Source organism: Coregonus clupeaformis, chromosome 40 (assembly GCF_020615455.1).
Source record: "Coregonus clupeaformis isolate EN_2021a chromosome 40, ASM2061545v1, whole genome shotgun sequence".
Lineage (NCBI taxonomy): Eukaryota > Metazoa > Chordata > Actinopteri > Salmoniformes > Salmonidae > Coregonus > Coregonus clupeaformis.
The window spans coordinates 1,144,801-1,168,610 of NC_059231.1; the positions used below are offsets into that span (position 1 = coordinate 1,144,801).

A 23,810-nucleotide genomic window follows, 5' to 3' on the forward strand; every position below is an offset into this window, starting at 1 on the left:
ACTGAGGATGGATCAACAACATTGTAGTTACTCTACAATACTAACCTAAATGCTAAATGGCAGTGAAAAGAAGGAAGCCTGTACATTATAAAAAATAATCCAAGCTCATGCTTCCTGCTTGCAATAAGGCACTAAAGTAATACTGCAAAGAAATGTGACAAAGAAATTAACTTTTGATTCTGAATACAAAGCATTACTGTATGTTTGGGGCAAATCCAACACAACACATCACTGAGTACCACTCTTCATATTTTCAAGCATTGTGGTGGCTGCATCATGTTATTAGTATGCTTGTCATCGGCAAGGACTAAGAAACGGAATAGAGCTAAGCACAAGCAAAATCATAGAGGAAAACTTGGTTCAGTCTGCTTTCCAACAGACAGTGGCCTAGTTACAGTTTTGACTTAAATCTGCTTGAAAATCTATGGCAAGACTTGAAAATGGCTGTCTAGAAATGATAACAATCAACTTGACAGAGCTTGAAGTATTTTGAAAAGAACAATGGGCAAATATTGTACAATCCAGGTGTGCAAAGCTGTTAGAGACTTACCCAGAAAGACTCACAGCTGTAATCGCTGTCAAAGGTGATTCTAACATGTATTGACTCAGGGGTTGAATACTTATCTAATCAAGATACATTTGTGTTTTATTTTCCATACATTTAAAAATATATATTAGAGTATTTTGTGTAGATCGTTGACAAAAAAATTGCTATTAAATCTATGCATTTTAGAGTGGTTACATTTCTCCAGGCCCATCCCTCAGCTTTTTGCCAAAACAGATGCGGGGTACCTGCTTTGTAATTGTTTCAACTGCAGATTGTCCCTTTAACTCACAAATGAATTTCTCAAACAATATGTAGCCTACATATTGAAATGGATTATTAAGGGCAGAGTGGTGATATGCTGGTCTTGGTGCCATCTCCATGGTTCCATAGTCTTCAGTTTGATCGCGCTGTAAATCGCTCTGGATAAGAGCGTCTGCTAAATGACGTAAATGTAAATGACTGGTTGGTTGGTTGACTGTAGTGTAGAGGGAGAGAGGAGAAAATGATAAGAAATGCAAGATTATTGTTGTTTGGTCTATGGGAAATTGGAAATATTGATAGGTTTAGAAAAAACGTTAAGCCCTAGGGAAAAGTGCTATACAATGTAATCCATCAAAAATGATAAGATAATAATTTTACTGCCAGTGCCAAAAACTCCAATAGATCCATCTTTGTCAGTAGGTTTGTGTGGATTGAAGCCATTTCTTAACCACAAGAGGTCAGTATTTAGTTACATTTGCTTACACCTCATCCTGCATGAAAAAATAAAATAATCTCCACAACACTTTGTGGAGAAGGAAACTACACCCCACTTTTGTGGTTAGAATAAATGTTATTCCTAAGAATAAATTCCTCTATCCACAGTTGTGCACTTATATTACATTTTCTATAGGCGTCAATGTAACTTTTACTACAGAGTTGTCTGTTATCCAGGGGCACAGCCTGTATACCCTATATGCAGGTCTCCAAGATTTCTCCCTCAGTTTCTAAATGGGCTTTATGTTATTCAGGGCCTAAGCAGTCACATATCACATTGACTTATATTACAAGTTCCATCAAGTGAGCCTGCCCTTGAAATGAGACCATTCACATTTCCTTACAGTTCCAGTCAGCAGAGGAAATAGAGGTCTTGAACAGTAACAGAGAAAGATAGAGTCTTCCCAGAGGCTGTAGTGAATTTGATTTGTGTTTCACTGTAATCCTAAATTTGAAGGACTTTGACAGTTGTATCGTTGTGGTTTACTTGGAAAATGTCATCTCTTTCCTGACTTTTGTTTGGGTCAGGAAAGAGATGACATTTTCCAAGTAAACCACAACGATACAACTGTCAAAGTCCTTTAAATTTAGGATTACAGTGAAACACAGTTGTATCGTTGTGGTTTACTTGGAAAATGTCATTTCTTTCCTGACTTTTGTTTGGTTTTGTTTCAATCTGTTCTATTGAGTTTTGGACAGCCAACGCCAGGAAAACCGTGTAAATTATATTGAAAAAGCTCAACATAGTGTGGTTTATTTTTTATAGACCAGAATTTTGAAATATGCTTCTACATTTCAGAGTAAAATCAGGGTATAAATAAATACAGAATCAATCAATTTTAATTTACACAAAACATCATAGACAGAAAATGCAATTGATTATGATGATTTCCTACATGCTGCATTGCGTGTGTAAACTAGTTTATACATCAGCAACCTATGGCAATGTATAGTTATGAATTACGACAGGGGGCACTCTTGTTTCCATAGTGACAGCAAACAGTGGACTCATGGCTCTTAAATTTCATAGAGCAGCAATTTCATTTACAACTGTAGCCAAACGCAGTTGTAGGATTTGGGTGTACTTGAAAGTCTTAGCAAAGCTTGTATTGTATATCGTGTATTGGTTGATTTATGTGGATACAGGCTGTAGTAGTACAGTTAGTTGAAATAGAGGAGCTGCTATCCGACATGGCGATCTAAAGTTGTCTTCCCGGGAGCACCTTTGCTATCAGCAGCACGTTGGAGTCAATGTCATAAAAACGACCACCTGTTTATTACATCTGCTATAATAGGGCTGCTGAAGTGAGGGAGTCTCGCAAACCCATCGGTTCAAATACCATTTGAAATCATCAACAACAAAAAAACTAGGTGTGATTTATTGAGCTTGCCTGTTGCAACAAAACCAATAGAAAAGTCCCAAAAGTGCAAACCCAGCCCACCTAGCACTCCAGATAGGCTTAAGCAAACACTCAAAATATTGAAAGATTTCTCATAGTATCTGAACCCAGGTCTGGTCCCATCCCATTTGAGCAGAGCTGACATGGAGCCCTAGCTCCAGTGATAGTGTAATCTAGTGGTGTAACCCAATAACCTGTTACTGATGGTCTGGCAAGAGGCTGCATGGCTGCAACAGTCAAAAGAGAGGAGATTCCCTTTACAAGCAGGGCTTAGCTGTATACTTCCTCTCATTATGAGGCTGTGAGTATATTTGGATGTGAGCGCTAAAGCTACTGTAGCTAACATGGCTCCATAATAGAGAGAGAGAGAGAGAGAGAGCGAGAGAGAGAGAGAGAGAGAGAGAGAGAGAGAGAGAGAGAGAGAGAGAGAGAGAGAGAGAGAGAGAGAGAGAGAGAGAGAGAGAGAGAGTGAGAAAGTGTGTGTGTGTGTGTGTGTGTGTGCATGTGCGTGTGTGTGTGCATGGGTGTGTGTAATACCAGCTCTATAGAATACTGTATAATGTCTTTTTTTGTTATTGATTTCTGAAAAGGAAGTGTATCAGAAGGCAGATGTCAAACGAGAGAGGGGGTTCTAGCAGAGCAGACACATTAAATCAAAAATGGAAGTAGGGTAGGGTTACCCTCAACAGAAGAGTGTTTCATATTTTAAAAACAAGTCGCCCCAACATTCATGTTTTCACATGCAGACTCCCCTCTAACTCTCCCTTTTAAATGCACTCAGAACTGAGAGCCAGAGAGAGAGAGAGAGAGAGAGAGAGAGAGAGAGAGCTGGCCAGTAACCAGGCCAGTGCTGCTGATAAATTGTCAGGAATCTTAAAACACTGGTTATCAGCTGTCTGGGAGGGGATGGGGGTGGGATAGGGTTAGATGTGTCTATGTGGGGGTTGAGCACTGGCTGGTCTATGGGATGGAGTAGTAGTAGAGCTGGGGTGTGTGAGTGGGGGGGGTGGAGGTCTAGCCAGTATGTTTATGACTTCATGTCACTGCACCAAAACAAGGTGCTGTGCCAACGCCTTCATCCTCCACCACATACTTACACAAACAGCATTTTGTTTTCTATTGGAGATTGGGATATAGCTACTGTCCCGTTTGTATCCTATCCTACAATATGTTGTACACAGCTTACTGGCACATACAGGTAACTGCCCAAATAATGGAAACACTCGAGTAAATGAGGAATACAAAGTATATTGAAAGCAGGTGCTTCCACACAGGTGTGGTTCCTGAGTTAATTAAGAAATTAACATCAGTCATGCTTAGCGTCATGTATAAAAACGCTTGTCAGGCCATTATTTTGGCTACCATGGCTATGATCACATTGGATGACAATGCCCCCATCCACAGGGCACGAGTGGTCACTGAATGGTTTGATTAGCATAAAAACGATGTAAACCATATGCAATGGCCGTCTCAGTACCCAGATATCAACTCAATTGAACACTTATGGGAGATTCTGCAGTGGTGCCTGAGACAGAGTTTTCCAGCACCATCAACAAAACACCAAATGATGGAATTTGTCGTGGAAGAATGGTGTTGCATCCCTCTAATAGAGTTCCAGACACTTGTAGAATCTAAGCCAAGGCACATTAAAGCTGTTCTGGCGGCCAGTGGTGGACCAACACCCTATTAAGATACTTTATGTTGGTGTTTCCTTTATTTTGGTAGTTACCTGTATTTTAGCAATGTCTTGCATGGAGTAACCTAATGAAACGTTCTGTACTTTCTGTGCAATTTTCTGGTCATTCCAGTGCAACCTATTATAGCCTATGTGTGACTAGTGCATAATGCAGCAACTATACATAAGTGTAAAATTGGCACTAAATGTGGGGAGCTTCATGACTTCATGAGCTTCGGGAGATTAAACAGCCTAAGAATGTATTACTACACAAGGGGGATACCAATTATTTATTTTGGTATGACATTTGGTCATCGAATTATTAAATACGACATGGCAAGCACAAACAATAAAATCCGTTATGTTCATGTCTGACAGTCTTGAGGCGATGGCGACCAACGGTCAACTTCTTGGTGTTCTTTAACCCCTCTCCCTCTCCCGGCAGCGTAAAAATGCCCCCTTCCTTTTACCCAAAGGGCGCCAAAATTGTGTGGTCAGGGTTTATGTTAGTTGCAAACATGATCAAAACCATTCTGTAGCAAGTAATGAAAGCAGTGGGGTGTTGTGGAAGTGTAAGGGCACCTGGAATTTGGGCCACCCGGGAGAGACTTCAGGTTCTCAGCCCTGCGGACAAGACGACCAATAAACGTGGGGCCACTCCGTCGCAGATCAATCTGCCACCCACTCATTAAATCAATGCGCTATGTAGTCTATGAGCGCTTAAAAAGGAAACATTTTGGAAAAAGTGGTGAGTTGCATGTAGGAATTAGCTATCGAAATCATAAATGTTGCGAATTGTTGTTGTCCGTCAGGTTATAGTAGCCTATAGCCCATATCTTAAACTCACAATTGAGTTCAATTATCTAAAAATATAAATAAAATATCGTCTTCTCAAGCGAAGATGTTGTTTGACTTAAAAATTGTAACTTTGTCTCCAAAAATGATTAGCCTACATCTCTGTCCCCAAATAAAAACATAAAACCCTAACCATTGTCAACCTAATTCATAATATACATATGGTTAATTTCATGGAGGATATTAGATCTAATTATAAATAATATATAGCCCTAAACATATAGCCTATTGCCTATCAAAAAAGTACGCTACCGCTACTCACAATGATTCCAAAATTAAAAGCCCATAATTTCCATATAGTTGATTAGCCTATAGATTTTGCCCTACATAAACTATAGCCTCATCGAAATGAGAGAATTCAGGCTAATAAATTATGCCTTGAAACACACTCAAGTGTGATCATTTATAACGAAAGATCTGCTACATTTAAGTGAGGATGCACCAAACATGTATCTAAGCTTGTTTATTCATTCAATTATGTATTTATTCATCCAATTGTATTGTGTGTATATATAAAATGTATTTTCTATTTGTGGAATTGATTCAATTGTTTATTTGTTAAAATGGTAATCTGGGCATGTAATACAAATACCATTATTCATCATGTCAATGCATAATACAGTATCTCCCTTCAACTTTATACATATTGTAATACATTGTATAATTACATGGCACTATACATATTATTAGCAGTTCAACTTGTACTGTATTCAATTTAGCAAAATCACTTTTTGTGTCAAGCAGCACACTAGGGTACTATAGCATAGGCCTAATTTCAAGGACGCCAATTGCGAGGAAACCTATCGATGAACAATCATGGCATGCACAGACCATGACATCTTAACTTGTTTCAAATGAGAGGAAATGTGGAAATTAGATTCATCAGTAGCACTTATAAATCAAATGACAACATGGACAGACAGACTACTTAGAAAGGACCAGGACCACGTCATTGGACAGCCAGATCGCTCAAGATTGACTTCGAAATTGGACGTCTGTCCATGTCCTGCGGCTATTGGGGAATGCCTTCAAATCATCAAGTAGTAACGGTAATCCCATGACTCCAGATCCAAAGGTAGCATGTTCAATCCCAGTGGAAGACACACACTTTTGTTTTAACCCTATCCCAAACCTTAACCATTCATTTAACCATTCAGAATAAATGGCTAAACATAATGTTTTAACCCTATCCAAAACCTTAACCTTAACTTCGAAATGTGATGTTTGGAGACACTTCAATATTTGATGTTTAGATAAACGTGGATAAACTTCAGAATCTGAAGTCAAATTGATTAAACCGTGAGATCTTGTTGCAGCCCAGCAATTTGGAACAGTTCCTCAAGCTCTCCATCTCTTCAAACTTTGAGATCATTAATAAACTAGACAGGTTAAAATGGACACCTACTCTGCTGGTTCTCCACACATGTTTGAACAGCACTGCGGCCAAGCAAAGCTGAAGTGCAGTACTACGCCAAATTATTATCTCATGTATCATAAGGGAAAGCAAGTGTAGACTGGTGCTGAAGCAGCTGACTCTGGGAAACATACTCACAATACAATAGCCTCTCTCCCATTGGCCAGCTTGGCAGCAGCCTCTGTGTCATTGACCAGCCCGAGAGACCCGAGTGGATTTTCCAGCTCTGTGATTTGATGAAAGGGAAACCTGAAACTCATGAGACCAGTGATTGGCCGAGCCATAGAGAACCTTCATAGCCCTCGTTTGATCTGAGTAAAAAGAGAACAATATCTAATGTGAGGCATTATACAGGCTTAACCTGTGTGGTTTGGACTTCACTACTGCACTGGCGTCAAACTGCCGGAGACAAATGCCTGGTAGCTGGGGGATTACGATCGGGGTCATAGGTTATACAGTGCCTTCAGAAAGTATTCACACCCCTTGACTTTTTCCACATTTTGTTGTGTTACAGCCTGAATTTAAAATTGATTAAATTGAGATTTTTGGCCACTGACCTACAAACCTGGCCACTGATACCCCATAATGTCAAAGTGGAATTATGTTTTTTAAAACATTTTTACAAATTAATAAAAAATGAAACGCTGAAATGTCTTGAGTCAATAAGTATTCAACCCCTTTGTTATGGCAAGCCTTAATAAGTTCAGGAATAAACATTTGCTTAACAAGTCACATAATAAGTTGCATGGACTCACTCTGTGTGCAATAATAGTGTTTATCATGATTTTTGAATGACTACCTCATCTATGTACCCCACACATACAGATACAGTGCCTTGAGAAAGTATTCATACCCCTTGACTTATTCCACATGTTGTTGTGTTACAGCCTGAATTGAAAATGGGTTCAATATTTGTTTTCTCTCTCACCCATCTGAACACAATACCCCATAATGACAAAGTGAAAACATGTTTTTAGACATTTTAGCACATAAAAAAAAATGAAACACAGAAATATCTCATTTACATACTGTAGGTATTCACACCTCTGAGTCAATACATTTTAGAATCACTTTGGCAGTGATTACTGCTGTGAGTCTTTCTGGGTAAGTCTCTAAGAGCTTTGCACACCTGGATTGTACAATACTTGCATATTATAATTTTTTCAATTCTTCAAGCTCTGTCAAGTTGGTTGTTGGTCATTTCTAGACGGCCATTTTCAAGTCTTGCCGTAGATTTTCAAGCCGATTTAAGTAACTAGGCCACTCAGGAACATTCAATGTCGTCTTGGTAAGCAACTCCAGTGTATATTTGGCCTTATGTTTTAGGTTATTGTCCTGCTGAAAGGTGAATTTGTCTCCCAGTGTTTGTTGGAAAGCAGACTGAACCAGGTTTTCCTCTAGGATTTTGCCTGTGCTTAGCTCCACTCCATTTATTTTTTATCCTGAAAAACTCCCCAGTCCTTAATGATTACAAGCATACCCATAACATGATGAAGCCACCACTATGCTTGAACATATGGAGAGTGGTACTCAGTAATGTGTTGTATTGGATTTGTCCCAAACATAACACTTTGTATTCAGGACAAAAAGTGAATTGCTTTGCAATATCTCTGTTCTTTACAGGCTTCCTTCTTTTCTCTCTGTCAATTAGGTTAGTATTGTGGAGGGACTATAATAATAATAAGCCATTTAGCAGACGCTTTTATCCAAAGCGACTTACAGTCATGCGTGCATAAATTTTTTTTGTGTATGGGTGGTCCCGGGGATCGAACCCACTACCTTGGCGTTACAAGCGCCGTGCTCTACCAGCTGAGCTACAGAGGACCAACTACAATGTTGTGGATCCATCCTCAGTAGTCTCCTATCGCAGCCATTAAACTCTGTAAACGGTTTTAAAGTCACCATTGGCCTCATGGTGAAATCCCTGAGCGGTTTCCCTCCTCTCCGGCAACTGAGTTAGGAACCATGCTCAAAGGGATATTCAATGTCTTTTTTGTTTTTGTTTTTACACCTCTACCAATAGGTGCCATTCTCTGCGACGCATTGAAAACCTCCCTGGTCTTTGTGGTTGAATCTGTGTTTGAAATTCACTGCTCGACTGAGGGACCTTACAGATAATTGTATGTGTGGGGTACAGAGATGAGGTAGTCATTTAAAAATAATGTTAAACACTGTTATTGCACACAGAGTGAGTCCATGCAACATATCATGTGACTGTTTTAGTCCTTAACTTATTTAGGCTTGCCATAACAAAGGGGTTGAATTCTTATTGACTCAAGACATTTCTGCTTTTAATTTTGAATTAATTTGTAAAAAATTCTCTAAACATAATTCCACATTGACATTATGTGGTATTGTGTATAGGCCAGTGACACAAATTTGATCCATTTTAAATTCAGGCTGAAGTCAATGGGTGTGAATACTTTCTGAAGGCACTGTAATTGTAAGGTCCCTCAGTCAAGCAGTGAATTTCAAACACAGATTCAACCGCAAAGACCAGGGAGGTTTTCTAATGCCTCGAAACGAAGGGCACCTATTGGTAGATGGGTAAAATAAAAAGCAGACATTGAATATCCCTTTGAGCATGGTTCCTAACTCAGTTGCCGGAGAGGAATGAAACCGTTCAGGGATTTCACCATGAGGCCAATGGTAACTTTTAAACAGTTACAGAGTGTAATAGCTGTGATAGGAGAAAACTGAGGATGGAGGAACAACATTGTAGTTACTCCACAATACTAACTTAAATGACAGAGTGAAAAGATAGAATAAAAAGTGTTACGTTTGGGGCAAATCCAACACAACACATTGCTGAGTACCACTCTCCATATTTACAAGCATAGTGGTGGCTGCATCATGTTATGGGTATACTTGTAGTTGTTAAGGACTGTGGAGTTTTTCAGTATAAAAAAGAGGAAAACCTGGTTCAGTCTGCTTTCCACCAGACACTGGGAGATGAATGCACCTTTCAGCAGGACAATAACCTAAAACATAAGGCCAAATCTACACTGGAGTTGCTTACCAAGAAGAAAATGAATGTTCCTGAGTGGCCGAGTTACAGTTTTGACTTTAATATGCTTGAATATCTATGGCAAGACTTGAAAATGGTTGTCTAGCAATGATCAACAACCAATTTGACAGAGCTTGAAGAATTTTGAAGAGGGCTATATATATTTCTGTCTGATGTATGACAGGTCCCTATGTGCTTGTGATGGCTGATAGGAGTGCTCTAGGACTCTGGGAGAGTCAAAATAACACGGTGACGTCGTCATCAGCCTAATTAAAACAAGGAAGCATTCATTGGGCCCGCATACTCATTAATCAACCCGGGCCGTAGCCTGTTGACACATAGTGGGTGTCTGATGTGTGCGTTTGTGTACCCTCGCCTCGAAAACAGTTATTTGGTTTCTCACTGGCGTGCACAGAAAATAAAGGGGACTCATAGATCTAACTTAGTGCCCGTTCAATATGGCAGATTGCATATGGGTTCACCGGCTCTGCACCGGATAGGGGGAACCCTTTCGGAAAGCTTAGCAACACATGTGAAGAGAGGGAGGGAGAGAGGGAGAGAGGGAGAGAGGGAGAGAGAGAGAGAGATGGCGTGAGAGGGGGTAGAAAGTGGATGGTTGTCATCGCTGTGGTTTAACGCAGGCTAGCCACAGACTTCTCCAGAAACTCTCCATTACTGCCCATGATGGATGACAGAGGAACCTGGCCCCGGATGCAGCGTCCTCTCCTCTCCTCACGGGGCCCTAACTGACTGACTGACAGGGGGGCTGGAGGGACCCATCCAGGGGTTATACCATCACCATCACAACACTGCTCCACTCTGACCTGATGCTCATTAATGATCCAGGAGAGAGAGAAAGAGAGAGAGTGAGAAAATGAGAAAGTGTGTGTGTGTGTGTGTGCATCTGTGCGCTCGTGCACCCGCTTTCTCACATGAATTCGTGGGAGGCACAGCCTATGGTCCCACGCTGTGTCCTATGAAAACAATGTTCTATTTCTGATGTTTTGGGAGACAATCTGATGTGTAACACCAAAGCGTAGCAATTCAGGTCAGCTATGGCACAGAACAATGGTGTTAGATTACAGAGATCTAATTTTCCATGTTTTTAAGAGGACACAGCATGGCCTCTGTTGATATAAGCATAAAGATCTTTGTTAGGCGTTGAACAAAATCAGTTGATTGACCTTATGGATTGACCCTCTGTCACACTTTAATGTCTTGCATGGCAAGATGTCATGGGGGCCTCTGAAAAATAACATACATTGATATGCAGAATTTTGGTCCTAAAAATAAATGTTATCAGTAAGGAAACTATTCTGCTTTTTGAATTCAATGTTTAGACTTTATGCACTTGATCATAACACTTAGAGAGAAAGATAGGGGACATCTTTGATTTCGTTTTTTGCTGAATTCCCTTTCCTAATCTTCAGAGGAAGGTGGCACAGGGTGTAAATATTTATTGTATTGCATCACAGGCTGGAAACACGCTGTGACCTACACAGCTTGATGCCGTCATCTCGACCTAGTTATCCCGGACACTTCCACTGGACAGATAAGGAAATAGCTGAACTCCCTCCCGGTCAGCAACGCACTGACATACCATGCATGGGAACGGGTCACCGGGGGACAGTGTTTGACGTAAGTATCAGGGCGATAATATGCTCTATCACATTTTCAACTGGTCAAACCGATTAGGGCTTTGTCTGTATTCGAAAGTGATGCAGGATTCATATTAGCAAAATTATAATACCTAGTTCTATTGATTGCCATCAATTGTCGAGGCTAGTCAGAAAGAGTTCAGGTTTTTGTACATTTTCGTTTTTAACCCCCAGGCGCGTTAGTTATCAACCAAATACTGACTTTAATTATTTGTTCTCTGTTGTTGGCGAAACCCTGCGGCGACATCTGCGTTGCTGCAGCTGCGTCGGCAGATATAAATGCTGAGAGTAATCGAACCATCTTTAAGAAGTCAATTAACCTCGTCCGAATAGGGATGACATCATATCCTCTTGGGGTAGCCTAATAATCTAGGTGTCTTTTGACCGCTGCTTCGCCATCACTCATACAGCAAGCAAGAGAAAATCCCCTGCAGTCCCTGGACCCAAAATGAAGAGCAATAGGCCTGAAAAGCATTTGCAATATGATGTATTATCTCATGCATGTTGCATGTAATTTAACAGGATTTTGCAAATGCAATCATAGTCCTTTGGCTACAGGTAGGTTAGACGTATACATGTTGTCTGCTTAATTAAAAAACTGGGTCATACTAGTGGTACATTTTCTAAAATGTTGCCTGACTTATTACGTCACATTAAAAACATTATATAAGCATGTAATGTGTCAAAAATGTTTATATTTTAAATCTAGTTTCCGTTTTCCATTTTAGGCCTAATTTTAGAAAGACATCTAGAAAAACGTTAACCGAAGAACATCTTTGAAATGTGTAATTGTTTTTATTTTAATTACTTAAAAGACTCCCATATGGGGATAAAGTGGCAATAATATTAACAGTTAGTAGGCTATAGGCCTACGAACGAGTCCCTGTCGCTCTTATCAATTATATGGTAGGCCTAAAGCACCGTCATTACAACGTTATGTTATTAATTGGTTTGTGTTCAAAATATGTTTAAAATTGTGAATGATGTAGGCTATATAATTCTAATCTAGGCTGGATTTGTATCGGTTTCTTGAAGTACAGTGATGTGAAATGCATGGACATTGATTTGGAAGGTTTGATATAAAATGTAGAGTTCAATAACTTGGGCCTATGAGCATTTCGGTATATGAGCATTTTAGGTATTCAGTTGTTGTTGTGTGTTGTCACATCGAAATGACAATATTTTTTGTGTGATTTCAAAGTACTTCCAAAGTAGCCTTCAACACCACATTTTGGACAATAATGCATGCATGCTGCATTCAATGGTGTGATAAAGCAAATAAATCCACTGATTTGCAGAGTAGCCTACAAAGCACTATAGTGATTTTTTTATCATTTTGTTCTATATTAACGCATTAACCTGAACGAATAATATTTAACCGTTAGTCCTTTTGCAACTATGATATCGATTTGATGAAGGGTGTATAATTAATACGCCTCCCATTCCATATGGGTCTGAATTTATATTCCAGCCAAGTTGACCAGACACGCACCACCGCACGTTTTTTATATTAGGCCTACATTATGGATTGAAGAATTATAGGCAGGCTTATATCAAATCTAAGAAGTATGCTTAGAAGTGCTGGCCATGGTTAGGCCTATCTAACAGCTTTCGGGCACTGTCTATTCCTTTGTTTAATTGGTTAGTTTAAAAGGTTAATACTGTGTGTAACTTGTGTCTGTGATGTCCCTGGTCTGTTTATTTCTCAGTGAAGAAATATTACACTACTACCGCTGCCGTTCATCATGCCGCGGCGACGCGCCTTCCACTTAAATAAATGGCATAAAATGTCTCGAATCTGGCCAAGGTCAGTCAGTGTCAATCCACAGCGTTTAGCTAACAAAACATTACTATTATGGCTAATAGACGGTATCCAGCCTTAATTATTTGGACACCAGTTCTTTACAAACCCAACTGGGAACATTGAATTAGACCTAAGTAAGACATGTTGTAATTTTAGAACGAAGACACAGTGCTCTAGAGAATTGGGAAGCACTAATGCAACGCATATCACCTTAGCCTATAATAAAGACAAACACGAGCACATTGTTTTAAATGACATCAACTTTACGCATAAATGACATCAACTTCAGCATAGCCTAACAAACTTTACGCAAAGCAACCTTTCTAAAATGCATCTTTGAGCGCAGGCACACACACACACACACACACACCTTGATATGATAGACCTACATTCCTCAGTGCACTGTGAACAATCAATCGTGAATAAGTAGTTTTACAAGCAGAGAGGTTGGGTAGATTTACATTTCAAACTCTCTCAATCCATGCAAATCTATATGTTCCCTCACTGAATCTTATTCGTAGCAGTAGGCCTAGCCTACATATTTGGTTAAATGTAGGCTAATATATTGCACTGTACCCTATTGTGAAACACATAATAAGTGCTACCTACATTGTTTAAAGGTTGCAGGTAGGGTTATGTATTGTTATATATTTTGTTAAACCCACAAGATCAGAATAACGGTGTTGACGCGAGGCGCACATGGTAGTATATGAGTAAACACAGCCCTTTTCCCGTCAATGTTTTTGTGTGCAGCAGTCCCAACTGGATTTATGCTCTCTATTAAATGTTTTAAATGTTTATCACCGACAAAACAGAACAGTAGCCTCCTGCTCGCCGGGATGAATGGAGTGTTAGCCGAGTCCCCTAAAATGACACGCATGCCCCCAGCCACTTGGGAGGTCTGCCTCTCATCCTCTCTTCGCACTTGATCTCGTAGTGCCGCGCGCCACAGGCGAATAGAGGATGCAGTATGAGTAGAGAGTTTCAGATCGATATTTTAGGATAGTCATTTGCCTAATATACATTGTGTATATAGCAGTTGGTGTAGCCTATCATGTAAAAAGAGAACCCATGTGAAAACACACATTTGTAATATTTCTACCCTACATTGAACATCATTTAGATCAATTATATTTTCTATTTCATTGTCCATAGACCTTTTCAACTGTCAAAACAATAACAGGTTATATGTGCACTTCTGCTCCGCCTAAAAAATCTGTTAAAAAGGTATATAGTAGTCTATTGAATGCCAACGTTGTTCATTTTGTGTAAGTCGAAATATCTGCACCATCAACATATAGGCTATAGCTAGCACACACACACACACACACATATGGGCCTTTGTTACTACATGAATTTCAGTAACCATATATTTCTGATTTGTCAGGTGACTATGTATTGTAATCATCACGCCTATAATGATAATGACAATGCATTGTTATTATTATTATTGTGGTTATTATTATGATAATAATTATTATTAGGCTATTATTATTACAGTGTTATAGCGTGTCAAATTGGTACTCCAGTGTAGCCTACTTTGCATGATAATAACAAGGTAACAAGGCAACTGCTAAGCGGCTTACCACGAGCAAATAAGCGCACAACGCTCCACATGGTAGCCTATGCAATAACTCTGGAGTTACATCGTTGTAGTCAACTTCGACTGACTTCCATCAACACCATTACTGAAAACTGTGCATCACATGTAGGCAAGACAGGAAATAGCCTCTATAACAAAAATAAAAAGGTACATATTATATATTCACAATTAATTCAAGTGTCCCATTAAATTTCTTCAAAACATACGATGAAATCCGCGTAGCTTAGGCTACTTACCATGGATTCGATAAGGTTCGTTATATCCACGACCTCCAATAGGAAGAAATATCATCAGTGTTCGAACAGCCCGTGTCGATTCCCCATCCCCTGATAATGGCCTCCGCTCTACAGAGACCCGGAGCGGCTCCTTTCATGCCAAGCACTCCGGGCTTTTCGACGAGCCAGCTTCAGCCCTGGGAGCAGACGCACCGACCTGTGCCTGGAGAAGGTTTTTGAGGACGGTTTGGATGGAGAGGGAGTTTTTTTTTTGGTGAGAAACTCAATCTCACATACAGTAGCAGGTCCCATCTGGGAACTGTCACAACTGACAGCAACACAGGGCACAGGCCTGATCTTCCGCACAACATTGCGCGTAAAAGTATGCCTATAAGAGGTTTCGCATAAAGGTCGATTGATGTCAGGTCCGTTGTCTGTTTTTGGGGATATATTTTACGTATTATTCGCAATGATTGGAGATGGCACACAGATAAGTGTCGCGGAATATTCTGGTCACACAGGTCAAGAGATGTTCCTGGACTCGAACTGATTTCATGATCTCTAAAAAGCTAGCATCATCTTTATGCGCGGCAAACGTGAAGTAAAAACATTCGCAATGCTGTTTCACACTGAATTTATATATATTTTTTTCATTAGTTGTTGCATATAGGCCATGATTTTACTCATCCTTCATTGAATTATCATGGTGAATAAAGTAATTCTCTCGACCTAGTAATATTTCCACTTGGAGCCTAGACATGCGTCCTTTATCTTGCCTAAATTTGAGTTATTTTTTAACGGCGATGCATTGTTGAAAGTCAATATGTAGTGCCAGTTGATGCTTTTGAAAACACTGATAACCCGTGCCACTCAGTCTTATGGCACTAAACTTGAGACATAAACATGATTTCATCTAACTCCCCACTGGGCAAAAACTGGTTGAATCCACGTTATGTCCAAGTAATTTCAACAAAAACATTCAATTTGATGAAGTTGAATCCCGTGGAAAACTGATTGGATTTGAAAAAAGTCATCAACATTAGGGATTTTCGTATTTTTTTTCACCCAACCTTTAACCTAAATCCAATGACTTGGTGACATTTTTGTTGTTGATTTCACGTTGAATTCACGTTAGTTAACAACTAAACCAGATGTAAATCAAAACTAGACGTTGAACTGATGTCTGTGCCCAGTGGGTTGTATTGGCGGAAAATGCTCTTATGTGTTGTCCTGGCATATTATTGAACTTATTTTTTCTGTTGGTCCTGTTACATACATAATGTGTTTTTTAAATGATCAATAAAGATGTGGCCATATATTTTTTTGTGCGGCCAAATTCTAACTGTATGCGTAATAACTCTCATTGTGTGTAAAACAAAAATGTACGCATGAATATGTCACTCGGTCTGTGCCTTTTAGATCATTAGTTAATTGTGCCCTATCCTCTTTGTAATCAGATATTTGTCCCAGCTATATTAAAATATATCCCCACTGCAGCGCAATATCTTATTTTTAATCAAAAGTTGCACTGTTGGAATATAACCTTTGTTTACAATGATTCAAAGTTTCATAGGCCTTTGTTTTAGTGGTAGACCATAACAAATCATAGGCCTAGCTCAGTAGATAGTGAACTAGTTCCTCTGTCCAGGCGCTGATCTTACAACGCCTGGATAGGTATTTTACCTATCAGCTAACCACATCATATGTTGTTGCAATCTGTCAATCGATGATGTGGCGCACGCAACCATTGCTTTATGCAGGCAACGTCTGAACAGAGGAACGCGATCTATAACTTCATCATGGAAGGATTTTGACTCACGTGGGTTATATATAGTACGTTTGCAGTCTGTTATGAGTGTGCGCTTTTATAGTTCTGCAAGAGTTGTTTTTTTGCAGCATTTAAATAGGCTAGGCCTGTGTCTCCCTTTAAAATACCAACACATGCATAACCATACATACTCCTTTGTCAATTAATTGATGCCATAGTTTCCCTATATGGGCTTGATAGAAAATATGCCTTAAGATTTATCCTTTTTCCAGATTGCGAGTGGAACGCACCGCGTCATTACGTTCAGTGTTGCAGCAGGATAGCTTCGAACCGTCTGATCCGACGTCAACATGTCTACCGGCCCACGTTGAGACTGCAGGGAGAGAAAAAAATGGGTAGGAGGGTCTTATGAACTAATCGTTCGCAGATGTTTGTAATACCAGGGAAAAATCTTATTCCACACTTCGAGAAGTCTATCATGTTGTAAGTCCAGTCCACTGCCGTTATTAGAGGGAATTAAACAAGAGAACAAAGGACATTATTGGCCCATTCACACTAATTTTGATCGTATGCAGTGTGCAATTAATACATTACAGCTTTTCTATTGTAGGCCTATGCATACCAGCCATCCTGAAAACTATATTATTTTGGGAGAGCACAGTGGATTAATCAACATTTGGCACATTTGATTGGCACATTGGACCAGGTTATTGCTTCCTACTGCATTTGCATTGATTTGAGAATGGTGAGCTCAACCGGCTGAAAACAATGTATGTAGCCTATAGGTCAATGAGTTGGCCTATGAGTTGTATCCTCCTATCAATAATACAGCAGCAGGTCCGTTTCAGGTCATCTATTTGTCAAGCCAGTTGATACTATTTCGGACGCCATCTTGACACGGGCAGACAACAAATTATCCATAATTATCATACTTCGGACTCGTGAAACAAGCCAATTTCGTGTTACAATTATCTAATGCAATCGGATGGACTGTAAATCTTCGGCGTGTCCAATCCTCTTCTGATTTACGTTGCTGTAGATGTCACTTTAATTGCATAGCTTCTCGTGAAGAATAATTTGGTCTGTTGTAGCCTATCCGAGGTCTGTTTACTCACCAACCATGCATTCAAAGGACAAGTAACGATTATTCTTAGGACAAACAGGTTAAGTCCAGTCTACTCTCTAATAAACATCTACCAAGCTGTGATGCAGTGGGCAAAAGTGTGAAATAGACATGTGAAATACAAAATGTTATGTTACAGCCATTTATGTTGCAGGCCTAGTCTATAATTGCGCAGCTGACACACATTGATAAGTGAAGTAGGCTGTAGACGTAATGTTTTTTTTTGTTTCGTTGTAATGTTTGATTAGTGACGTGCATTTCAAAAAAAAAATATCTAGCCTTTTTATAGAACAATAGGCTATTATTTTCTACCAGAAGTAGGATATTAGTCATATCCAAAATGATTTTATGCATAGGCTACAGGTTTCATCGTCCGCTCTCAACCCCCAACCCTAAAAAGGCACTTCAGCGCCGCATTTTGATAGGCACGCTATCAATCACACGAACATCCGATAGCTGGGCCCTCTCTCGTGCCTCGACAATCTACCTTCCATGGACCAACCAGCTTTTAACGTCAAAATCCACATTTTTTCCCGGCTCCGCTCTGTCTCGTCCTCTTGTGATTTGGGCGAGAAGAGTGGAATGCCATAATTAACCAATGGAATTTCAAGCCTATATAGCCTTTTTCTGCCACCATGTTTACATCTTTACAAGGGTTGGTCATGGAGCCTAAAGAAATAGGATGGTTTGTTACTTAGACCATCAAGTATGAGTAGTCTATAGCTATTATGCAGTTAATAGAAAATGTTTTGAAATAGGAAATAACTTCATAACATGGAAAGTGGAGTCACTAGCAGCAAGAAATAATACACATTGTTATTGTTTAATATATAACAATTGTGGTTAACTCGGTGGTCTCAATGTTGAGGAATTATTCCACTATACTAGCCTATTAGTAGGTCTACAATTCTTATAACCAAGATAGTGCAGCCTAGTAGTGTTAGTCTATTTCTTTATTTCTTCCTGGTGATATTGAATGACAACAACACCGATACTAGCCTATAGGTACCAGTATTACACTACTAGCAGGGCTGTAAATGAGGAATTACCATGTAATAACAATAATCTAAATGATTGGGCTAATTATAATAGTATGTAACAATAGTCTACTAATAATATTGTCCATCATAATACTCGTCATGATAATAATACGAGGCCTATAATCAAGGAGGGAAATGACAACAATGAGCATGTTGCATGTTGTTGACGCATGGATACATTTCCTGGTGATTCTGTTGAATTGGTCATAGCCCCCATGAACATAAGTTTGATGTAAACAATAATATAATTTACCCTTATGGCAGCTTATTGCTAACCGAAAAGACCACAAAGTAATTATTCGTCTACACAAATAGATATTTAGTTTCATTGTAAGCTATTTCTTAGACTATGTTTATCTCCTACACGATCACCTATATCAGAACCCGCATGTTCTAATAGCCTACAAACACGAGATAGACAGTTTCTCCTGCGCGTGTGAATGTTTCTGTTTCTACTTGAGGAGCTGTCGTGGATGTATCGCATGAGTGCTGTTTGACAGGACTAGGGAAGGAATAGCCTAGGCAAGCCTATAGGCCTTAGTTTGAAATATTATTGAGGCCTAGGCTACCTCTGATCAAAGAGAACATGCATAATTTCATTTTTACTATATATTACTTTTTACTTCTATTCGAGGGAAAAAGCTACTTGTCTACTAAGACCCAAATGTTTTTTGTAGGCTATGTCATACCTTGCAAGCGAAATATTTTACATTGAATGAGTTTTGTATAGAATAAACCCTTTAAAGTCTGCCTCGTATTTTCACTTTAATTATGCAACAAGATGGTTGTCTTTGTTTAAAAAAAAACAGTGGTTTATTGAATTAATTACATTGTTTACATCTCAAATATTATTTAAATTCCACGTCTCTGGACGGAAGTGCAATTGAGTGGACTAAACAGTTGTTTAAAACACTATCAAATACTGTATACGACCACAAAAATTACAACATAACACTTCATTACTTTTTTTCAAATAAAACATTTGCTTGAACTGCAACCACGACATCAGCCAAACACCATTGATATTTATATCCAAAGAGAGATAGATGGAGATAGAAACAGAGATAGGGATAGATTGAGAACGACTTCACATACACCATAGTGTGCAACATTTCTGTTTGGTTCACTCTTGGGACAACAACAAACATCCAACCAACAACATTAGAGAACGACACAGTCCCTTACCAAAGGGTGTTGTTTCTCCTCCTCTTAAAAATGGAATGTTTTTTTCTTCAAATATCCACTCTCCGTAGCGGCAATTGCACATAAATATTCCATTAAATAACGTGAGAGTACAAATAAAAGTCTAGAACAAGACTTTTTCATCATTTCAAGTCTTTTTTGAGAGGAGAAGAAGGATATTCACTGTTTGAGTTCCAAAGCCCAGACATGCTGCGGCCAACCAGTCCTTCCTTTGGTTTTCTTGTCATTGCTGCTTGCTGTGTTTTTCAAAACTTCATTCTGTTGGGAACAAGGAAAAATCAGATGTCTGTTATTGTTGTCGAGAAATACTACTTTCTCGCCACTTCTCACCGCTTCTGTCCACAATTCAAGGCTGTTATTCGGCCTACTGTGGTGTGGGAGCCTGAAGTTATTATTACTAAATATTTATGAAAATGATCATATATTTACAGTCTTTTACAACGCCAGTTTAGAATCGGTATCATTCAGTAACTTAACCTAGTTGTCTCCATAAAACCAGTATTATTGTAGCTTATGTCAAGATATTATAGGCTATAAGGTTGTGGCCTATTGAATTTCACAGCATAGGCTACTACAAACCTAGATAATAAGCAAATAATTTATCCACATAATGTCAAGCCTTGCAGGAGGCTACTCAATGTTTGCATAAGCATGCATACCTAAAATTATGGATTTTTCTTACCACTTCTTTCTTTCTCCTCTCCTCCTTTGCTTCTGTCTTCTTGAAGTCCGCTTTGAAGGCCTCTGCGTCGCCGTTCTGCTCGTCCTTGTCCAGAATGTCCATGAGGTAGGCGATATAGCTGGTAGCCAACCGGAGGGTCTTTATTTTGGACAACTTAGTATCCGCAGGAACGTTAGGAATGCAATCCCTGAGCTCCGAGAAGGCGCTGTTGATGCTCTGAGTCCTGCGCCTCTCCTTTCGGTTCGCGGTAGGTCTCCGTTTCACAGGGCGAGGTCCCATCCCGATCCCAGCGGCGCCAGCCCCGGGGATACCACCTCCGTAGTGTGCGTGGTCTAACGCCGGGCCCCCGGTGGAGTAGTCGGGGCTGTACGAGGGTGCCATACTGTAGTCAGGGGGAGACATCTCCGGGTGGCTTATCAGCCAGCCGTGGAAGTAGGGGTTCTCTTCGTGACAGCGGCTTGCAGCTGCTGCTGCGGCGAAGGAGTAACCGTCATGATGCATCACCGGATGGTGAGGGAACCCACCAACTAAACTCATGGCGACACAGCAGCAGACCAAAAACTGTGCTACTAACGAACCACGAAACGAATTTGCGTTTGCACCCTCCGATTATGGTCAGGTTCTCCAAAAGATTTTAAGAAAATAGGCTATCCTCATAAAAAGTAACTTGGTTCAGTTGGTCATTTGAAAAGTACTGCTATTTATAATTGTCCAATATAGACCCCTAAACGAAACTTCACCAATGCATGAGTTTTTAGACGTTATTTTTTCTGTTTTGCTAGTTTATGGTGTGGAATATAGAATAATGTTGTCAGCTACTTACACGCAGTTCTCAATTTGTCCATTCCCAACGTGAGAAAGTTCCTTCTTTTCCATTACCGAGACATACAGTGCATGTCTCGCCTGATGAACTGCGTCCTCAAGCACTTCGGGTCGAGCTTTTCCCCTCCAAACTCTTTATGGATTTCGGACCAGATTCATTAAATAGGGCGTCAGATAACAAAAAAGCTCCAAATCCCAGTTGCTATAGTGTGCACTGCACGCAATACACAGCCTTTCAGTTGAGCACACAGCGAGAATTCATCCGTTTGATCTCCATGTCACAGCTTCATCTTTAGAACGACTTGGGTTAATATATGTCGTCAAGACCGCTCTGAGCCAATCACGTCTTAGAGGAGGAGGGACATAACCTACAGTGCTGGGTGTTTACGCTCCTAAATTTCAATGGCCCCTCTTAAGCACTGGCAGCCTTGACATATTTTATTAATGACATTAAGATTGTGAAAAATCCATACACCGCCTAATTAGGCTATTGCAATTAAAAAAGCATCAACAAAATGAGAGGTATGGACATTTTTTGCCTTTAAATGTCAACGTTAGGGGCTGTTGTTGTAGGCTAATTTTAAGAAAGATAGGCCTATAATTAGTGGTAGGCTATTACTATTTGTGGTTTGCACGTTTGATTGTACTCTAAAAAAATATATATACGTAGGCCTAAACGTCAAATGCATGCTTAGTTTATTCATGAAACTCGTCTTGATGTAAAAGTTAGCTTTCAAGGAAATAGGCCTACATAATATTGTTGGGATATGTCACTAGGGTCGATTATTTCGGTCATCAATGCAGCAATGCATTTATTGTACGCACATGGAAAGGCGATTCGATATCATTAAACAGGAATAGTATTCACAGTATAGGCCTATGACTTTCACATCTGCCACTTTTTCATATTCATATAAAAAGCCTATATTTTTTTGTCTCAAGGAGGCTCAGGCCTGGCTCGCCCCTTATCAATAAACCAAGCGCATTATCGGCCTATTGCTCATATTCCATATTACCTCGTGCAAAACAATTATTAACTGCATGGCATTATCCCACATTGTGTCACATAAACTACAAAATGACGCGAGTAACAAAAAACAGAATAATTTATTAATGTAATCTTTAATCTGTGTAAAAATAAATAATACACTTTTTTTGACATATTTTTGCTTTAACTGACATGCATTATTGCTCAATTTGCGATCATTGCACACTTGGCTAAACGTTCATCAATTCGATAGCAAACCGGCCTTCATATATGCTAAGACAGGCCAATGCGTAAAGTCATTTTGAGAGTAAATGAGAGGCAAGACGTCATGGAATCATGTTGGCCCGTTCTCACAATGTATCTAATACAACATACTATTCTATGATATGCACAGCTTTGACATTTATTTTGGTTTTGTTGTAGAATATACTTCGCCCCATCGAAACAACTGACTGGCTAGAGAATGTAGGCTGCGTTTGCTATATTAGCATATAAACACTATATATCTATGTGAAATTAAATTGTAATTCCTCATTACATTGCCAATAAATAATGCCTATTTCATTACAGCATTATTTTGGTGTAAATATGAATATAATAGAGAGATGAACCTTAGGCATACACTTCATAGGACCTCCATCACTCCAGTACTGGAATAGGCCAATACATAAACTGATAGGCTCGAATGACCAGAGAGAATCCAGTTGATGACGCAATTTAAAGCAAAGTAGGCCTGTTTCGCACAGATTGCTGATAAGGTAAACAATTCATTTAAATACTCGACTAATTTTGTTTCAGGGCTCATTTGAACCTTTATTTAGACTCGAGGTTGTTGACGGTCACACCCATATTTATTTATGGTAATCTTATTGGCATAAGACCAAGTGTATCATTGCATGGTAACTCATAAGACATTGACAAGTAGTCTGGGCAATAGGCCTAAAAATGAACAATGCGTATTTTGATACAGTTCGATACTCAGAGAAGGGTGTTCCATTATTAACGATGCCTTAGTAAATGAAACGGACTAAATTGCACAGAGAAACCATTACATTTGCTATGAGGTAAAACCCATTTTATTCTGTAGAACAAAACTACAGACCATATGGGGGTCAGAATAAACGAGTTGGCATACAAGAGCTGTTTTATTTGGACATTCCTCGGCAGATCTTATTCAGCCCACACACCGCATGTTGAACGTGTGTGTGTGTGTGTGTGTGTAGCCTAGATATGTGTGTCAGACTAGAGGA

The 23,810-nt window shown here is 39.5% G+C and overlaps 2 protein-coding genes across 3 annotated transcripts in view; both read right to left on the reverse strand.

Annotated features, from left to right (window-relative positions):
- Positions 1-15,224, reverse strand: part of LOC121555177 (scrapie-responsive protein 1) — a 28,576-nt gene extending 13,352 nt beyond the window's left edge. The window contains exons 1-2 of one of the 2 annotated variants that reach the window (XM_041869005.2): positions 14,956-15,224; positions 14,703-14,847 (exon numbers count right to left, since the gene is read on the reverse strand). The gene's annotated coding sequence lies outside the window, so the exon portion shown is untranslated. The remainder of the gene's footprint in view (positions 1-14,702; positions 14,848-14,955) is intronic. The other variant, XM_041869006.2, reaches the window with a different exon arrangement.
- Positions 15,225-19,674: 4,450 nt separating this feature from the next.
- On the reverse strand, positions 19,675-21,580 carry hand2 (heart and neural crest derivatives expressed 2). Its single transcript, XM_041868534.2, has 2 exons — positions 20,751-21,580; positions 19,675-20,326 (listed from the first exon to the last, which is right to left on the reverse strand). The coding sequence occupies exons 1-2, from the start codon at positions 21,285-21,287 to the stop codon at positions 20,228-20,230; spliced, it is 636 nt and encodes a 211-aa protein (XP_041724468.1). The 5' UTR covers positions 21,288-21,580; the 3' UTR covers positions 19,675-20,227.
- Between the last annotated feature and the right edge of the window lie 2,230 nt (positions 21,581-23,810).